The 15,274-nt window shown below is 54.6% G+C and overlaps 1 protein-coding gene across 5 annotated transcripts in view; it reads left to right on the top strand.

The window, feature by feature from the left end:
• SZT2 (SZT2 subunit of KICSTOR complex) overlaps positions 1-15,274 on the top strand; it is a 51,376-nt gene that overhangs the window by 22,951 nt on the left and 13,151 nt on the right. For all 5 annotated transcript variants that reach the window (XR_011537409.1, XR_011537408.1, XM_008529926.2 and 2 more), the window contains 36 exons: positions 9-123; positions 338-555; positions 646-861; positions 1,258-1,336; positions 1,579-1,673; positions 1,946-2,114; positions 2,316-2,430; positions 2,546-2,659; positions 2,877-3,047; positions 3,212-3,306; positions 3,549-3,672; positions 3,776-3,940; positions 4,031-4,235; positions 4,529-4,644; positions 4,777-5,023; positions 5,810-5,951; positions 6,105-6,197; positions 6,353-6,431; positions 6,535-6,828; positions 6,989-7,130; positions 7,301-7,408; positions 7,496-7,559; positions 7,782-7,967; positions 8,320-8,487; positions 8,576-8,648; positions 8,785-8,856; positions 9,038-9,239; positions 10,342-10,441; positions 11,169-11,298; positions 13,095-13,247; positions 13,333-13,435; positions 13,525-13,630; positions 13,717-13,828; positions 14,470-14,588; positions 14,702-14,866; positions 15,132-15,216. Coding sequence is in view for 3 of the 5 variants with exons in the window: in XM_008529926.2 (XP_008528148.2) it covers positions 9-123; positions 338-555; positions 646-861; positions 1,258-1,336; positions 1,579-1,673; positions 1,946-2,114; positions 2,316-2,430; positions 2,546-2,659; positions 2,877-3,047; positions 3,212-3,306; positions 3,549-3,672; positions 3,776-3,940; positions 4,031-4,235; positions 4,529-4,644; positions 4,777-5,023; positions 5,810-5,951; positions 6,105-6,197; positions 6,353-6,431; positions 6,535-6,828; positions 6,989-7,130; positions 7,301-7,408; positions 7,496-7,559; positions 7,782-7,967; positions 8,320-8,487; positions 8,576-8,648; positions 8,785-8,856; positions 9,038-9,239; positions 10,342-10,441; positions 11,169-11,298; positions 13,095-13,247; positions 13,333-13,435; positions 13,525-13,630; positions 13,717-13,828; positions 14,470-14,588; positions 14,702-14,866; positions 15,132-15,216 (4,940 nt within the window). In the remaining 2 variants the exon portion in view is untranslated. The remainder of the gene's footprint in view (positions 1-8; positions 124-337; positions 556-645; positions 862-1,257; positions 1,337-1,578; positions 1,674-1,945; positions 2,115-2,315; positions 2,431-2,545; positions 2,660-2,876; positions 3,048-3,211; positions 3,307-3,548; positions 3,673-3,775; positions 3,941-4,030; positions 4,236-4,528; positions 4,645-4,776; positions 5,024-5,809; positions 5,952-6,104; positions 6,198-6,352; positions 6,432-6,534; positions 6,829-6,988; positions 7,131-7,300; positions 7,409-7,495; positions 7,560-7,781; positions 7,968-8,319; positions 8,488-8,575; positions 8,649-8,784; positions 8,857-9,037; positions 9,240-10,341; positions 10,442-11,168; positions 11,299-13,094; positions 13,248-13,332; positions 13,436-13,524; positions 13,631-13,716; positions 13,829-14,469; positions 14,589-14,701; positions 14,867-15,131; positions 15,217-15,274) is intronic.

Raw genomic sequence — 15,274 nt, 5'->3', positions numbered from 1 at the left:
CTTCCCAGTGCCCCAGACCAGCCTCCCTCCTCGTTCTACATGGTCCGCATCATTTCCAAGGCGCCATGCATGGTTCTTCGCCTGGGTTTTCCCATCGGCACACCAGCACAGGCCCGGCACAAGGTGAGCTGGGCCCTGACTGAGTTCCAGACCAAGGAACCCTGGAGTGTAGACTAGCTCCTCCTCCCTAAACCCCAGAGGGGCAGGGCCAGTAGAGAGATGAGGCCCTAGACCAAGTAAGGCCCGAAGACCAAGGCCTCTCTCACCTTGTCTGTGGACCCTCTCCCAGACCTAAAGGAGATGGAAGGAGGAGGGTCTGACCACATTTTTCTCTTAGATTGTGTCGGGCCTACGGGAAGAGATCCTGCGACTGCGTTTCCCCCACCGGGTGCAAAGCAAGGAGCCAACACCCAAGGTGAAACGAAAAGGGCTGGGGGGCATTGGTGGGGGTAACTCTCCCTCCAAGTCCCCGCCTATGCTGGGGCCACAGCAAGCCCTATCTGACCGGCCCTGCCTTGTGGTCCTGCATAAGCCACTGGACAAGCTACTCATCAGGTTGGTACAGAGGGTGGGGATGGGGCCAGGAGCATGTGGGAGGGCTGTGGCTTAGCTTGGTATGAGTAGAGCATTGCCTCCGTTTCCCAGGTATGAGAAGTTACCTCTAGACTACCGGGCACCCTTCTTGCTGACACTGGAGCCACCAGGGCCACTGCCCTTGGTGTCAGGCCGCTCAGCCTCTTCTAGCCTAGCGTCGCTGTCCCGCTACCTCTACCATCAACGCTGGCTCTGGAGTGTCCCATCAGGACTGGCCCCTGCCCTGCCGCTCAGTGCCATTGCCCAGCTCCTCTCCATTCTCACTGAGTACGTCGCCCTAGCCTGCCAGGAAACTTGGGGCAGGGAGAAAGCAAGTGTAGGCCCTGAGTCTGGATGCTGACAGGAAGCCTAAGCCAGAGAGCGCCCCTCTCTAAGCCCTCCCTTTGCTGCTGCTGTTCTGCAGAGTGTCCAGCATAGAGCAGTGCATGCTGCTGCCCTCTCCTTCCTCCTCTCCCCCTCCTCTGTTTATTTTGGCCTCAGGTCCTAATTGGACCTGTTAACCCTTGAGGGACCAGTAGTCTGAGCAGGGCCTCCTGCAGACAGGTCTTTCTGGATGGCTGTTGGAAGGTAGATATGGAAGTGGTGTGGGGGCCAGGGGAATGTAGTCTGAGTGTCTCTTCCCCCATCTCATCTTGTCCCCACTCCTCCTTTATGGGGCTTCAGAGTCCGACTCTCTGAAGGGTTCCACTTCGCCTGCAGTGGAGAAGGAATCATCAACATGGTCCTGGAGCTTCCAATTCAGGTATGTGCCATACCTCATGACACCTCCCCACCAAGGTCCGTCATCAGAGGGACGCTTGCCTCTGGGCTCGTTTGTGACTGCAGGAAACTGCCTCACAGGGACCCTGTGGCCAGAAGACCCAAGGCCATGTCCAGTCCCAGGACAATGTGGGGAGGGGACTAAAGTTCTGAAGGCCAGAGCTGGGTGGGGCGCGATCTCTGCCTTGGCTGAAATCTGCCCAAAATCTCCCAATCTACCCACAGAACGAGCCCCCAGGGCAGGCTGCAGTTGAAGAGAGGCACACATGCGTTGTCCAGTACATCCTCTTCCCCCCACACTCTACCTCCACCAAAGACAGGTGAGACTGAGCCCTCTCTGAGAGCTGCCTCTCTCCACGTTCCCCCTTCTCCCTACTGTCCCCTGAAGTTCTGTCTCCCATGCCCGGAGAGTGTCGGGGTAGGAGATGCTATTTTTAGATGCCTCATAAGGCAGTCAGGTCCAGGAAGGCCACGTGCAACTGTGGCTGTCCTGTGTGCCACCACCTTGCCCCCCTCCATGGAGTGACTGCCTGCCATGGGGTTGTGGATTAGATTCTGCTCTCTCCCAGGCTCAGGGCCCTTCTTCCTTTAGCTTCTCAACAGATGATGACAACGATGTGGAAGTGGAGGCCCTGGAAGGAGACTCAGAGCTCAATCTGGTCACTGAGGTGTGGGTGGAGCCGCAGTACGGGCGAGTGGGACCTGGCCCTGAGAGCTGGAAGCACCTGCAGGACTTGACATACTCTGAGATCCCTCAAGCTGTGAGTGACCTCAGAAGGACCCCCACCCCTTACCAGATTGGGTACTATCCCCTTGGGAGTACCACAGCCTGTGGGCTTCCTGGTCCCTCTGAACCTCTGGGTTCTGAATGTCTGCAACTGTATGGGCTTCCTTGAGAGCTGGAGGCTGGGTACTCTGGGCCAGAAGGGGCTGACCCCTGACCTTTGCTATTCCTCCCCTAGCTCCACCCTCGGGACGCTGCCTGCATAGGCTCCATGCTGAGCTTTGAATACCTGATACAGCTGTGCCAGAGCAAGGAATGGAGTCCCCTGCCCCCAGAGCTGAGAGTCTCTGATGGTCAGCGGGGAAGGGGCCCCCAGGGTTGGAGCAGGGGAGTGGGTGGGCAGAAAGCAACCACAAACAGGGAATCTGAGTCTCACCGTGAGTCTTGTCTTCCTTGCCTCCCTGCTAGGATTGGACCAGGGAGGAGACACCTGTGTCCATGAGATCCCCTTCTGTTTTGACCTAATGGGACTGTTGCCTCAGTGCCAGCAGCTCCAGATGTTCTTCCTTCTGCTTTCTAGAGGTGGGTGAACTTTGTACTCACTCACCCCACACCTAGAGGGCCAGCAAGCCTGGGAGTATTAGAGAACAGAGAGCAGATGAGTCTGCAAATGAGCAGATGAGTGCTGGGGGCAGGAGGAGGCTTGGAGGCTGAAGGTGGGGCTGTGCTGGTCAGGGCTGAGTCGGGGGCATTGGGCAGCAGGAGGCTTTTGGTGCTGAGTGGAGTGTGTGTCGGGCAGAGCCAGAGGGCGTCCCTCTCGCCGAGGGGCCCTGTCCCACCAACGACATGGTGCTGTGCCTGCTGCACAGCTGCCTGGGGCAGGAGCTGAGTGACCGGGAAATCCCGCTGACTACCGCTGACCAGGCTGCCTTCTTGAGTGAGGTGCTGCGGCGGACCTGCCACGGTCCAGGTGAGCTCCCCACCTCTGTCCTCATACTAGACTCTGGCCCAGCCCTTTTCCCCCACCCACAAGGTAGTCTCTGTCTTTGGCTTTTCGCCTCCCGCTGTCTTCACCTCAGAGCCCTGCCTCTCTGCTGGCCTGGCCCTCTTCACCCATCTCTACCCCGACTGTAGATGCAGAGAGGCCACCAGCGAGGGGCCCCGGGATCCTGAAGGCTCAAGCAGTAAGCAGCACCCAGGCCCCTGGAGACTCAGCTCTTCCTAACCAGGTCAGCACTGACTCATCCCCTTGAGCCCTTTCTCATAGTGACCTCCTTCTGTCACCACATAGTCGTACCCCAGCTTTCCATCTCCCTGGGTACTGAAGGTCTCCTCCCAATGACAAAATAGCGTCATTCCCCTTTGTCCTGGATCTTGCAAACTGTGCCTAAGGTCGGACTCCAGGGTGGAGGAAGGAGCAGGGGTTGCATAGTCCCTTATAGATTGCTCTAATTTTGTCTTTCTCTTACAGAGTGTAGTCCCTCCTGAACCCCTCAAGCCTGTCATCTCTGCCCAGCCCCCTCAGTGGCGCTGCTATGCAAGGCTTGTGACACCCCAGCATGTGTTTCTGACTTTCCTCCCAGCTACCTTCTCAGGTACCAACTGCTGACCTTCCTCACTAACCCCTCAGGTTCAAACTCTGGAGCTCCCTCACCCGCCCACCTGGCGGCTCTGATTTGTATCTTTTTTCCTCTTCAGATGTCCAGCATCTGTCTGCCTATGGCCTAGAGGGACCCTCTCAAGAGGAGACAAAGCCTAAGTTTGGGGAATGGAGTGGGGCCTCCAGCCTCAAAGATCTGGGAGGAACTGGAGTCAAGGCCACAAAGTCCCAGGTCCCCATCCTCAGTGTCACCCCAGCTGGCGGTAAGGGTGCTGACTCTAAAGTCAGTTAAGCAGGAGTGGGAATGGGAACAAATAGAGGGCTGGAAGACCATGTGACACCTCTTCCCACAGATAGTGCCCAGAATCCAGGAGAGCTGAGCCCACCCTTCCGTCAGGACTTCCAGGCTTACAGTGGGCGTCAGGCTCCACAGACGGAGAGTACAGATGCACCCCGAACCCGGTGTCCTGTCTACATCTACAGCTGTGCCCTGGAAGCACTGAGGGAGCAAATGCTTGGCATGCAGCCCCCTCAGGCACCCCGAGACCTCATCTTCCGGTGAGTGCCCCCAGTATTGACCTAGGTCCTCCCTGAACCATGGCCCCTAGCCAAGGCTCAGGTACACACTTGGATATGACAGACAGGTTGATGGTCAATGGCAGGAACTTAGCTTCTCAGTCATCTCCTGCTAGCTCCTTGTTGGGCTTCTTTTGGCAAGTCAGTTGAATTTGCTGGGCCATGAATACAATTGATAGGAACCTACTGATAATCCGTTGGCGTGTAGGTTGATGGCAAGTTTTGCGTGTCACTTAGGGGAGTTGACCAAGCTCTCTCTTTCCTCACATTCGTAGGACTCAGTTCCTTGACCAACCATCCCCATCCTCAGCCTGGATGGAGCCCAGGCACAAGGAGGCAGCCAACCATTGTGCCTTGCTGCAGGAGCATGCCCAGCGATGCTACGTCCGTGGTGAGCAGGAGGCCGTGTGCGGGAGCGTCAGGGAGGAGGAACAAAGCAGGGAGAGATATAGAGATTACAGGGATGGGGACTGGAGAGCTCGTTCCAGAGCTTGACCCTCATGGCTCTTTCTACTTCCATCAGGGCTGTTCCGGAGCTTGCAGCAAGCACAGAGTGTGTCCTCCCAGGACTTGCTGATAGCAGTAGATGCCTGTGAGGAGCTGCTACAAGAAGTAGACATCACCCCTTTTCTGCTTGCACTATGTGGCCACACTCGGGGTTTGCCTCATGCACCCCCAAGCCCTGGTCCTCTCAGCCCTGGACCCTTCAGCAGCAGCATCGAGGAGGGCCCTGAGCCTCGGGAACGAACTGTCCTGGCTTCTGAGTCCAGGTTAGGATTGTCCTGGAGTGATGTGTATGGGGGCACACAGACCAAGTCCCTATACAGAGGGACCTTCTGAGCTGTGAGGATGGCTGTGCAGGGTAGCACCCACACACCAGAGAGGCCGTAGTGCTTGTCACCAGCTTCTGCCTCCCACCCAGACTTCTTTCTCCCATTTGGCGTGGGCAGCAGTCTCCCTTCCTGGCTCTCCTGTTCTGGTGTGGAGCGCTGAGCTGGATTAGGGGGAGGGAGTTGCCAGTTGCCATCAGTCCGCAGCTCACTTTAGGGACCCAGCAGGTGGGAAGAAAGGCAGGCTGGCAGACAGCTCTGTGTCTGGCATCTGCAGTGTATTAGCACTGGGGAAACAGAGGCAGCAGAGGGAAGAGCATGCTAACGATGCCCAGTCCAGGTCCCTGCCTGCAGCTCTAGATCCCCACCTTTCATGGCCCCAAAATGAATGCATTTTCTTCCTACCAAACCTCACTTCTCCACCTGGGTTCTTCATCCATGGTGAATGATATCACCCTCCACCCAGTGGTCCAAGTCAGAAAACTGGGAGTCATCCTTACTCATTCCTCTGTTTCACAGAAATGTCTGGCCATTAAGAAATGTGGAGGTTAGAGCCAAAATGGGTGGGTTGGTTCTCCTTGCCTCTTCTATTGCCCCTGCTGGTGTGCTGAGCACCCTTCCTAGAGACAGACAGACGTGTGCTGCTCCCATTTGCAAAGCAGGCTCCTCTAGGACTTGGTGGTTCTTAACACTTCAACACCTCTACCCCCAACCCTGACCACTCAGCATAGAGACCGAGGACCTAAGCGAGCCTGAGTTTCAGAGCACCCGTGTCCCTGGCAATCCAGACCCTGGCCTGGAGATCTCTCTAACAGATGTCTGCCAGCTGAGAGGAGAAGCACATGATGCCCTTCACAGCCTCATCCAGGTGGGAAGCTTGATGAGGGTAGAAGAGAGGTGGCTGCACAGTGGGTCAGCATTCTCTTCTGGTTTAGGGACGTGTTCATGTCTGTTCTAGAGTAGGGGTAGAGTGCTGCTCAGGAGTGGCTGACATGATAGTCTTCTTCTAACCTCAACACAGGAGAAGTTCTTGGAGATCAGTGGTCTCCACTTCCGCACGGTGCCCTCCAATCCCCACTACTTCTTCTATTGCCCTCCATCCAGCAGGCGAGAGGTGAGTAGCTTTCTTCCTTACCTCCCTCATACCACTGACTTGTAGCCCCAGAGGCCCCAATTGGCCCGCCCGGATCCTCCTGACTCTTGGTTCCCTAAGACCTGGATGTGACTCTTGTCCTGCCTTGGATCAAGCTGTGTCTTTCTTTTGCCCAGGATGAGGGCCCCCGGGACACAGTAGACAGAAAAGTCAGTGACTTGGAGTTTTCAGAGGCTGAGCTCATGGGAGAAGAAGGTGTGTGGGCAAGTGGGTAGAGGTGGGAACACTGGCTTCAAGCCAGGATTCAGGGGCCTCCACTGCCAGCCTCTCCCACTGACCACACGACATGTATCTCTAGGAGACACATCAGCCTGCTGTGTGGTCACTGAGAGTGACCCAGAACTGGAGGTGGAATACCGCGAGAGCCGTGAACCAGACCTGGGGCCTGCTGGGCTAGACTCCGCCTCACTGTCAGATGCAGACACTGTAAACCCTGATGAAGACTCCTTTAGTATCCTGGGGGGTGACTCACCCACTGGACCTGAGAGCCTCGTGCATGACCTGCCACCACTCTTCCTACACCTCACGTGCTCCGTGCGGCTGCGTGGACAGCACAGCTCAGTACCTGTATGCAGCCTGCCCACCTGCCTGGGTGAGTTTGGGGGTGCCCAGGGAGGGGCACGGATCCCAGTACAGCCTGCCTGCATGTATGGGGGAACAGAGAGCCTACGGGTATAACTCTAACGCTGAGAACTTGGAATCTGTACTTTCCCCAGGGCTCCCAGCAACACCTAACTCTCTCCCTCTCCCAGGCCAAGTGCTTTCCATTCTGGAGGGCCCCCCCATTGGAGGCCGAGTGCCCCTGAGGGACCTCAGTGTCACTCTGGACGTCTTCGTGCTGACCTTGCCCCTGGAAGTGGAGCTCCCCCCGACCTCGGACCCTCAGCACCACCGGTGTGGCAGCAAGTTTGGTGGGGGGATCTGAGGCCTTGTTGGGGACCATCAAGGACTCTAGGGGCACTTGGGGACTAAGGGGGCCTTAAGGATTCCAAGAAAGGAGTGCTGAGGAGGCTCTGAGAGGCCAGTAGCTGCTGACCTTTGACTTTTGCTCCCACCCTGTTCAGGTCAACTTCTGAGAGCAGTGCTTCATTCCCACGATCCCCAGGGCAACCATCTTCTTTAAGATCAGATGATGGCCTGGGGCCTCCACTGCCACCCCCAGGAGAAGACAGGTACTTTCTTATCTCCCTCTCAGAGTTCCTTCTTCCTCCTCGGTTGTGTTTTCAGGAAACCGGTATGTAAACCTTCCTTCCAATTAGGCACCCAGGACTGTCCAATTTGGCCGCACCCCACAGACTGGCTGTTGAGACCACTGTGAGTGAGGTGAGGACCTTCCCTCCCCCTTGCTGGGTGACAGCCCCTCAGCACTGTAACAGATGCCCTTTCCATATATAAGTGAGGTAAAGTACCCCCTGTATTCTGGGATCAAAGAGAGGCCTCCCTCAGTCTGAGGCAGAGTATCTTCTAGTATGTTTCAGTCTAAGAGTAAGGTGATGCCCCAGTCAGCAAGGGAGGCGCCCTTTCTGCATTGCTCTCTGACTGTAGATCCGCTGGTTGCTGGAGGATGAGATGGTGGGGGCACTCCGAAGAGGGGGCATCCCCCAGAGCCCTGCCCTGCACCGTGCAGCTGCCCACATCCATAGCTCTCCTGGACGCTCCACCTGCCTTCGCCAAACTCTGCCACTGAGTTTTGTGTTTGGACCAGAGCGTTCCCTCACGCAGTTCAAGGAGGTATGCTGCCCTCAGAACACTGCCTACTCACCTTGGGGCCTGTCCTTTCCTGGAGTTCAGATACAAAAGGGGAAGCCCTGTCTTGGTTTGAGTCCCTAAAATTCCCCTCCTGTCCAGCTTCTCACCACATTGTCTGTCCCTCACCCCACGCCCGCCAGCCCAACTCAGTGGGAAAAGACCCAGCTCCCAACCTTGCCTCTGGCCTGTTGAACCTTAAACAAGTCACTGAATCTTCTCATACCTCAGCAATGGGGATGCTAGTGTCTGCTTCACCAGGTAGTTGTGGGGGTCTTATGAGGAAGTAGGGAGGGCTGCTCTTGCCTAAACTGTGACCTTGGCTCCTGCTCCCCAGGAGTTCCGCCGCCTCCACCTCCCTGGCCATGTTCTTCTTGAGGACCCTGACAGTGGCTTCTTCTTTGTGGCAGCTGGCCAACAGCCAGGTGGGTCCCACGGGGAGTCCCCTTCAGCAGCCTGGGCCTGGCACAGCCACGAGGACAAGGCTGAAGGCATCGAAGGGGAGGTGAGTCTTTCCTGGGCTGGCCTGGGAATGTTGAGGGTACTGGCTGGTGTGTGGGGCCTGTACTCAGTCCTGACTTCCTACCCCTTAGGCCCTGACAACCAGCCCCCAAGCCCCTGGCTCCCCTGAGGATTCTGAGGGTCTGCCCAGCCTGCCACCAGGAGGTAAGAGAGGACTTGGGCAGCAGGGTCTGGAGGCCAGGACCTGGGACTTGTGGGTCCCTGGCTCTCCTTCCATTTTCAGAGAGTGGTCCTAGGCAGGATTTGAGAGAGGCTCCAGGCATTTCCCTTCTCTTCTCAGGGAGTCAGCCTGGGCCCAGCCGGGGACTAAGCCTTATGTCCAGTCAGGGCAGTGTGGACTCTGACCACCTAGGTAAGCTGAGCAGGAGGTGGAGGACTTTACACTGATGGGAAGTGGACTTAGGGCTGCACAGGGGAAGGTCTGAGCAGCAGGTATCAGAAGGGACGAACCTCGAGGGGCCCATCGAGCCTGATGCACTTGGGGGCTCAGATGAGCCTAAGGATGGGGTTGAACTTCAGCACATTTGACACAGGTTATGATGGTGGCAGCAGTGGCTCAGACAGTGAGGGTCCCAATGACACCGTCGGTGAGAAGGCCCCCTTCACATTGCGGACCCCACCTGGGCCAGCACCTCCACAGCCCTCACTGTCAGGCCTCCCTGGGTCCTGCCTGCCTGACTTCTGGCTCATCGTCCGGGTACTGCAGGATCGTGTAGAAGTGTATGCACATGCACAGTAAGTAGAAGCCAGGGCTCTGCACCCTGACTCTGATGTCACCTTCTTTTCCCTGGTCCCATAATGTTCCTCTTCAGTGTTGTTAAAAAGTAACTCTTGGGGCTGAGGGTTTGGGTAGGGGTTTGACTTGTATTCTAAGATTGGGGGCTCCTGACCACTTCCCACAGCTCGTAGCAAAGCATGTCACTCGCTGTTTTCCTGATGGAGTTGAAAAATGGATGGGGACTTTGGCTCCTAGCTGAGCATTAATAGCATGCACAATTCAGAGCAGCTTCAGGAGTTGATATACACAAGTAAGGAATAACAGAGGTTGGCCTGGTGGTGCAGCGGTTAAGTTCTCACGCTCCACTTCAGCAGCCTGGGGTTCGCCGGTTTGGATCCTGGGCGCTGACCTACATGCCACTTATCAAGCCATGCTGTGGTAGGTGTCCCACATATAAAATAGAGGAAGATGGACACAAATATTAGCTCAGGACCAATCTTCCCCAGCACAAAGAGGAGGATTGGCAGCGGATGTTAGCTCAGGGCTAATCTTTGTCAAAAAAAAAAAAGTAAGGAATAATAGGTAATATTTAACAAGTGCTTACTATGCAGCAGGCACTGTTCTAAGTATTTTACCTGGATCAACTGATTTAATCTATATAACAGCCCTACAAAGTATTATTATCCTTATAGTATGGGTGAAGAAACTCAAGCGCAGATAAGTTAAATACTTGCCCAAGTTACAGTTAGTAAGTGGCAGAGCTAGGATTCATACGTAGGCGTCTGGTTATTAAATATTGCTCTAATCACAGGGGTGGGTGGGATTAAGAGAAGGGAAGACCACCATTCTTATAAAGAAGGTCTGAGAATAAAGAAGAGGTAAGCTGCATGATGGAAGCCTCAGTGTGGTGCCCACATGGGAGCTGGTGAGGCCAGCATGGGGCCCAGGCTTCCAGAATTGTTACTGAGAATTCCATGTTTACCATTTCCCAGCAGGTTTACTTTCCTTTGTCCAGTCCTACTTCCTTTTCATGGTTCCTCTTGGCCCCAGCTCCCATAACTTCCCCCCTGAACTCCCTCCCCACTGCAGTTCTGTGTCTGATCCATCCCTCCCTCCTAGGAGCCTGATGCGGGAGGATGGGGGGCCAGGCACTGAGTGTCGCCACCTGCAGCAGCTCCTGGTGAGGCGAGTTGGCGAGATCTGCAGGGAGGTCAACCAGGTAACGGGCAGCCGGGGGCAGGGCTCTCTAGGCATGGGACACAGCCCAGATGAGGAAGGAGTTTCCAGGAACTTGACCTTCATAGGTTATTCATCCATGTTGGACATATTCTTTCACCTCTAGTTAGAGGGATGCTATTACTCCCCGGATTCCCTTCAAACTGGGGAACTCTCCTAACCTACCCCAGTACTGTGGGTTATTCTCTCTTACCTTCCCAGTGACTGTGAGATGTTCCTCTCGTTAGAGTGTGCTAGCGTTAGGGATGTAACAGTGGCTAAGACACAGGGAAACCCTGAGTCTCTGGAGCTTGTGTTGAGTGGGGGAGATAGACATTGAACAACTAAATTACACACATTATTTCCATTACAATTGTGAAGACTTCTACAGAAGAAAAGTAGAGACTGCTATGAGAGCACATAACAGGAATCTGACTGTCTGAAATGTCAGGGAAAGCTTCTAGGAAGAAGCTGAGACCTGAAGGACAGTGAACAGATTCTGGCAAAGGGGAGGGATGAGTGTTCCTAATTGAGGTTCAGCGCTTAGAGCCCTGAGCCCAGTGACTGTCAGCCACCATCTCTGACCTCCCTGTGATTACTGATGCTCTTTTTGACCTCTGATCCCCAGTGATAATGGGCATTCCCTCTTCACCTCTGATCACCCCTCACCATCACCACCAATTTACGAGGGACTATTTCGGCTCCCTGATAACTTGCTCCTTCTTCCCCAGCGGCTGCTCCTTCAGGACCTTCATGACAGTCACGTGTGTAACTCTCTTCTGGTGGCTGAGAGTGAAGAAGATCTATGGCGCAGTGAGACTCCCTTCCACTCCCGTCAGCGGCTACTCCTGCCCAGTGATGGTGAGGTCCCACACAGGAGCCTCTCTCACAGCGGGTGCTATTAACCTTTCCTTTATCCCAGACTTTGGTGAGGAGCTGAGGGCAGAGTCACCATTACTTAGTCATTGGTGCCAAGTAATACAGGGAGAGTGAGGAGGAGAGGACAGAAAAGGATCGCTGGATTAGGCTGTTGCGAGTTCGTTAGTGACTTTAGTGAGAGTTCTTTCAGTGGAGAGATGGGAATAGAAACCAGAGGAAACTGAAAAGTAAAGGGATGTTAGGTAGGTGGAGCAGAGTAACTGCTCTTTCAAGTAGCTTGGCAGTGAAGGGAGGGACAAACTAGATATGGCAGGAACTAAAGGAAGATGGTGGGCAAGGCTGGAATTTTTAAATAAGGTGGAGACTTGAGCACATTTATGTTGCACAGGGAAGGAGCCAGTAAAGGGAGAGGTTGAAGAATACAGGCGGGAAGGGGTCATGGGAGGGGCACCGGCTGTGACCTGTCTTTCTAAGGGCATGCCTCTGCCCAGCCCTACTTTGTTTTCCAAAATGACCATCTTTCCCCTGCAGGATAATAGACCGGGCCAAGGAGTCAGGGGGCAGTGTGGACAAGTAGGCCAGTTCACTGGTGAGAGAAGACCAGAGGGGCAGAGCCTGAGGTCTGGTAGAAGGACTTGCCTTGTGATTGCCTGTCCCTCCAGACCCTTTTGAGTTTTCTGAGATGTCTGGTAATGGTTAGGAAACACATGAATCTACTCGAGATGGTAGTTAAGTCTCCACACTTCTCCCTTCTCTTACTCCTGATGACCTCTCACCCCGAACTCAGAGGAAAGCCAAATCATGCCATTCCTTTGCAGTTTTCCCTTCTGGTTAGAAGTAAAATCAGACCACTCCTTATTTTTAATATTCTCAGCAAGTCTGTAGATGAACATTCCTAACAGCTCTAGGAGACTGTGTCCTGGGATGTACTCCATATCAAAGCAGAATCCCCGCAGTTAGTGGACTTCCCAGGGTTTTGAAGGCATCTTCTGCAAATTGAGCATGAGCTAGGACAGCCAAGCACTTTCACTTCAAAATGACTTCCGGCAGCCTGAGATGTAAGACCAGTCAGAACCCAGATACGGCCCTTCCTCATTTTTAGTCTCTCCATATGGTTTGGCCGAAACCCTTAGCAACAGCATTCCATTCCAGACTTTGCAGCCTCCTGGGTGTCCTATATACAGCTCACATCTGACAGCAGCTTCTCTGGGAAACCAAATTGCCACCTTTGACCTACAGGAAGCTTCTTTGTCAACCTGGAAACGGTCAAACAAAGGCATTGGACTGTGGCCATGGGCTCTTGCTTGCTGCCATATCGCCCTTTGGGTTCTTTGGGGTAGCTGTCCTGCAAAGCACAGAACATAGTTTTCCCCGACTCTGCAGCAAGTGTGTGTAAGCAGTTACACCCCTTTTGTTTTAATGGGGTTATTGTTGCAACTCTTAGTGAGTACACAGATGGGGTATATATTATACTATGACAGGGTCAGTGTCTTGGCATTATCTTCAGTATTTTCTCATGCTTTGCCTTTCCTGACACCTCTTCTTAGGTCCTTCTCCACATCTCCCTGAGATAGTTCTGAAAACCTTCATGTTATGACCTGTCTTCCTTAGAGCGTGGTCCTGCCTTCTTACCCCAAATGACCATCTTCCCCCTGCAGGGTAACAGACAGGACTGAGGAATCAGGGGAATGAGGACAAGTAGGTCAGTTCACAGGTGAGAAGACTGTGGAGGTGGAGGGTGGTGCCCCTTTGCTGAGCCACTGTGTCCCTTACCCCAGATTATGCTGCTGATGAGAGCTGTGCACCGCGAGGGTACCTAGCAGCCACAATGCAGTTTGTCCCTGGTCATTTCTCCTGTGACGTTGTGTGGGGAACCGTGATTCGAGTCCATTCACGCCTCAAAATGGGGCCCAGCATGGGGGTCTCTCGGGGTATGTGATTGGCCTGAGAGGGTGGATGAAGTGTTGGGGGGGAATCTGGCAAAGAGGGTCTCCAGAGCCCATGTTACTCTCACAGCCATCCAGGCCCTGCGCTCGGTGCTCAATGCCTTCTCTGTGGTGAACCGGAAGAATATGTTTGTTTATCAGGAGCGAGCAACGAAGGCTGTGTACTATCTTCGGTATGTGGGCCCTGGGAAGATGGGATAAAGCATGGGTCAAGGATGGCGCAGGAGGAGGTATGTTCAAAGACCTTGCCACTCTTTCTCAGGCTCCTGGAGACATCCTGCAGTGAGCGGCCATGGGAAGGCGATGCTCTGCCCCCTTCCCTAGCTCTGTCCCGAAGCCAGGAGCCCATCTACTCTGAGGAACCCTTGGTATGTATCACCCCCACACTGATGCCCCTGTGCTCCCCTGATACTTGGCTCAGTGGACCTGGGCCCTGACTGCAGTTACCCTGCAGGGTCCTCGTTCTCCCCTGGACATGGCTTCCAGCCGCGGTTCAGATGCTGCTCGTCCTGTGGGCCAAGTGGACAGACATATCCAGCTGCTGGTGCATGGCGTAGGGCAGGCCGGTGAGGACTCAAGGAGAGGGTAGAAGAGTGACCTGATGAGGTTCCAGAATCCTCTGGGACTTCCTTGGAGCCTTCCAACTCCAGCTCATGTTGTGCTCTCGGCTTCCCTCAAGCAGGAGCTGGATGGGAAAGGACAGGCTCCCGTGGGGTTTAGGGGCTAGTACCTGTAGCTGATTGAAATGCAGCCTGGGGAAGAGAAGACGTTAAAAGTTGACACCCAGGTATCCAGTCTGGGTGACTGTGTGAATAGAAGGTGTCCCACTGGCTGGATACTGGCGGTGGGTTTGGGGTGAAGATACTGGGTTCAGTTTGGGAGTTGTTGAGCCTGGGGTGTCCAGTAGGCAACCAGACTCTCCAGCTAATATTTCTGGCTCAGTTAACGTGTACCAGATGTTGGGCTAAGACTTTTACATATGAGGTAGCTCCTATTATTATTCCCATTGTATGGATGAGGGCACCAAGGCTTTGAGAGTTGACTGACTTGTCCACAGTCACACAATGAGTTGCTTGGCAGAACTAGAACCTAGTGCTGGCTGCCTCCAGTGTGTAGGAGAATGTTTGAGTCTAGGGTTTAAGGACTGATATAGGGGTAGCTGGATTCTCTGCCAGTGTCTCCACCTTCCTACCATGGCTGTGTCAAGGTCCTGAGATCACAGATGAGCTAGTGCGGGTTCTGCGTCGGCGCCTGGATGAGGCCACGCTGGACGTCATCACAGTCATGCTTGTTCGGAACTGCAAGCTGACACCAGCTGATGTGGAGGTCAGCTCCCTCCTAGACTCCACCATCCCTCCATGGCTCAGCCGCAGGTGCATGGACAGTCTCGGCTGGAGCCTCTCAGTTCAGCTCTTAACTCCCCTTCCCACTCTCTGCAGTTCATCCAGCCCCCGGGAAGCCTCCCCTCAGAGGTGCTGCATCTGGCCTTACCCGCCTCCTGCAGGCCCTGGCTTCCTGCCCTGGCCTGGTACCTGCGGCAGAACCTGCTCATCTTCCTACACTCTCCCAAGTACACAGACAGCAACAGCCGGAACCACTTCCAGGTGGGATCTCACCCACCTCTCTCCACACCCAGGTGCACCCATGCCCCCCCCACAGACACCTTACAGTGTGACTGTTTTCTACAGGTGCCCCATGTGTTCCTCTGCCTGTGGCCCTGTGTACACTCATGCCCCCCACCTTGATAATCTACCTGGGTCTCCTGTGCTCTCTGTGTGCTTATCCCCCCTCCCAACAGTGGACACCCATCCCCTGATGCCTTTTGTTCATTTTCATGGTCTTAGTGCCCTGTGGCTGTTCTCTCCCCAGCATCCACTCCCACCACACAGTGGCCTCCCCGACTTGGACATCTACTTGTATAACAAGCCTGGTGGACAGGGCACAGGGGGTAAAGGTATGGTGAAGGGCCCAGGCCTATGGCACTGCCAAGTGTGGGAAAGCCTTTTCCTGCC

Source organism: Equus przewalskii, chromosome 2 (genome assembly GCF_037783145.1).
Source record: "Equus przewalskii isolate Varuska chromosome 2, EquPr2, whole genome shotgun sequence".
Taxonomy (NCBI): domain Eukaryota; kingdom Metazoa; phylum Chordata; class Mammalia; order Perissodactyla; family Equidae; genus Equus; species Equus przewalskii.
This window is presented reverse-complemented; position numbering and strand designations above follow the sequence as displayed.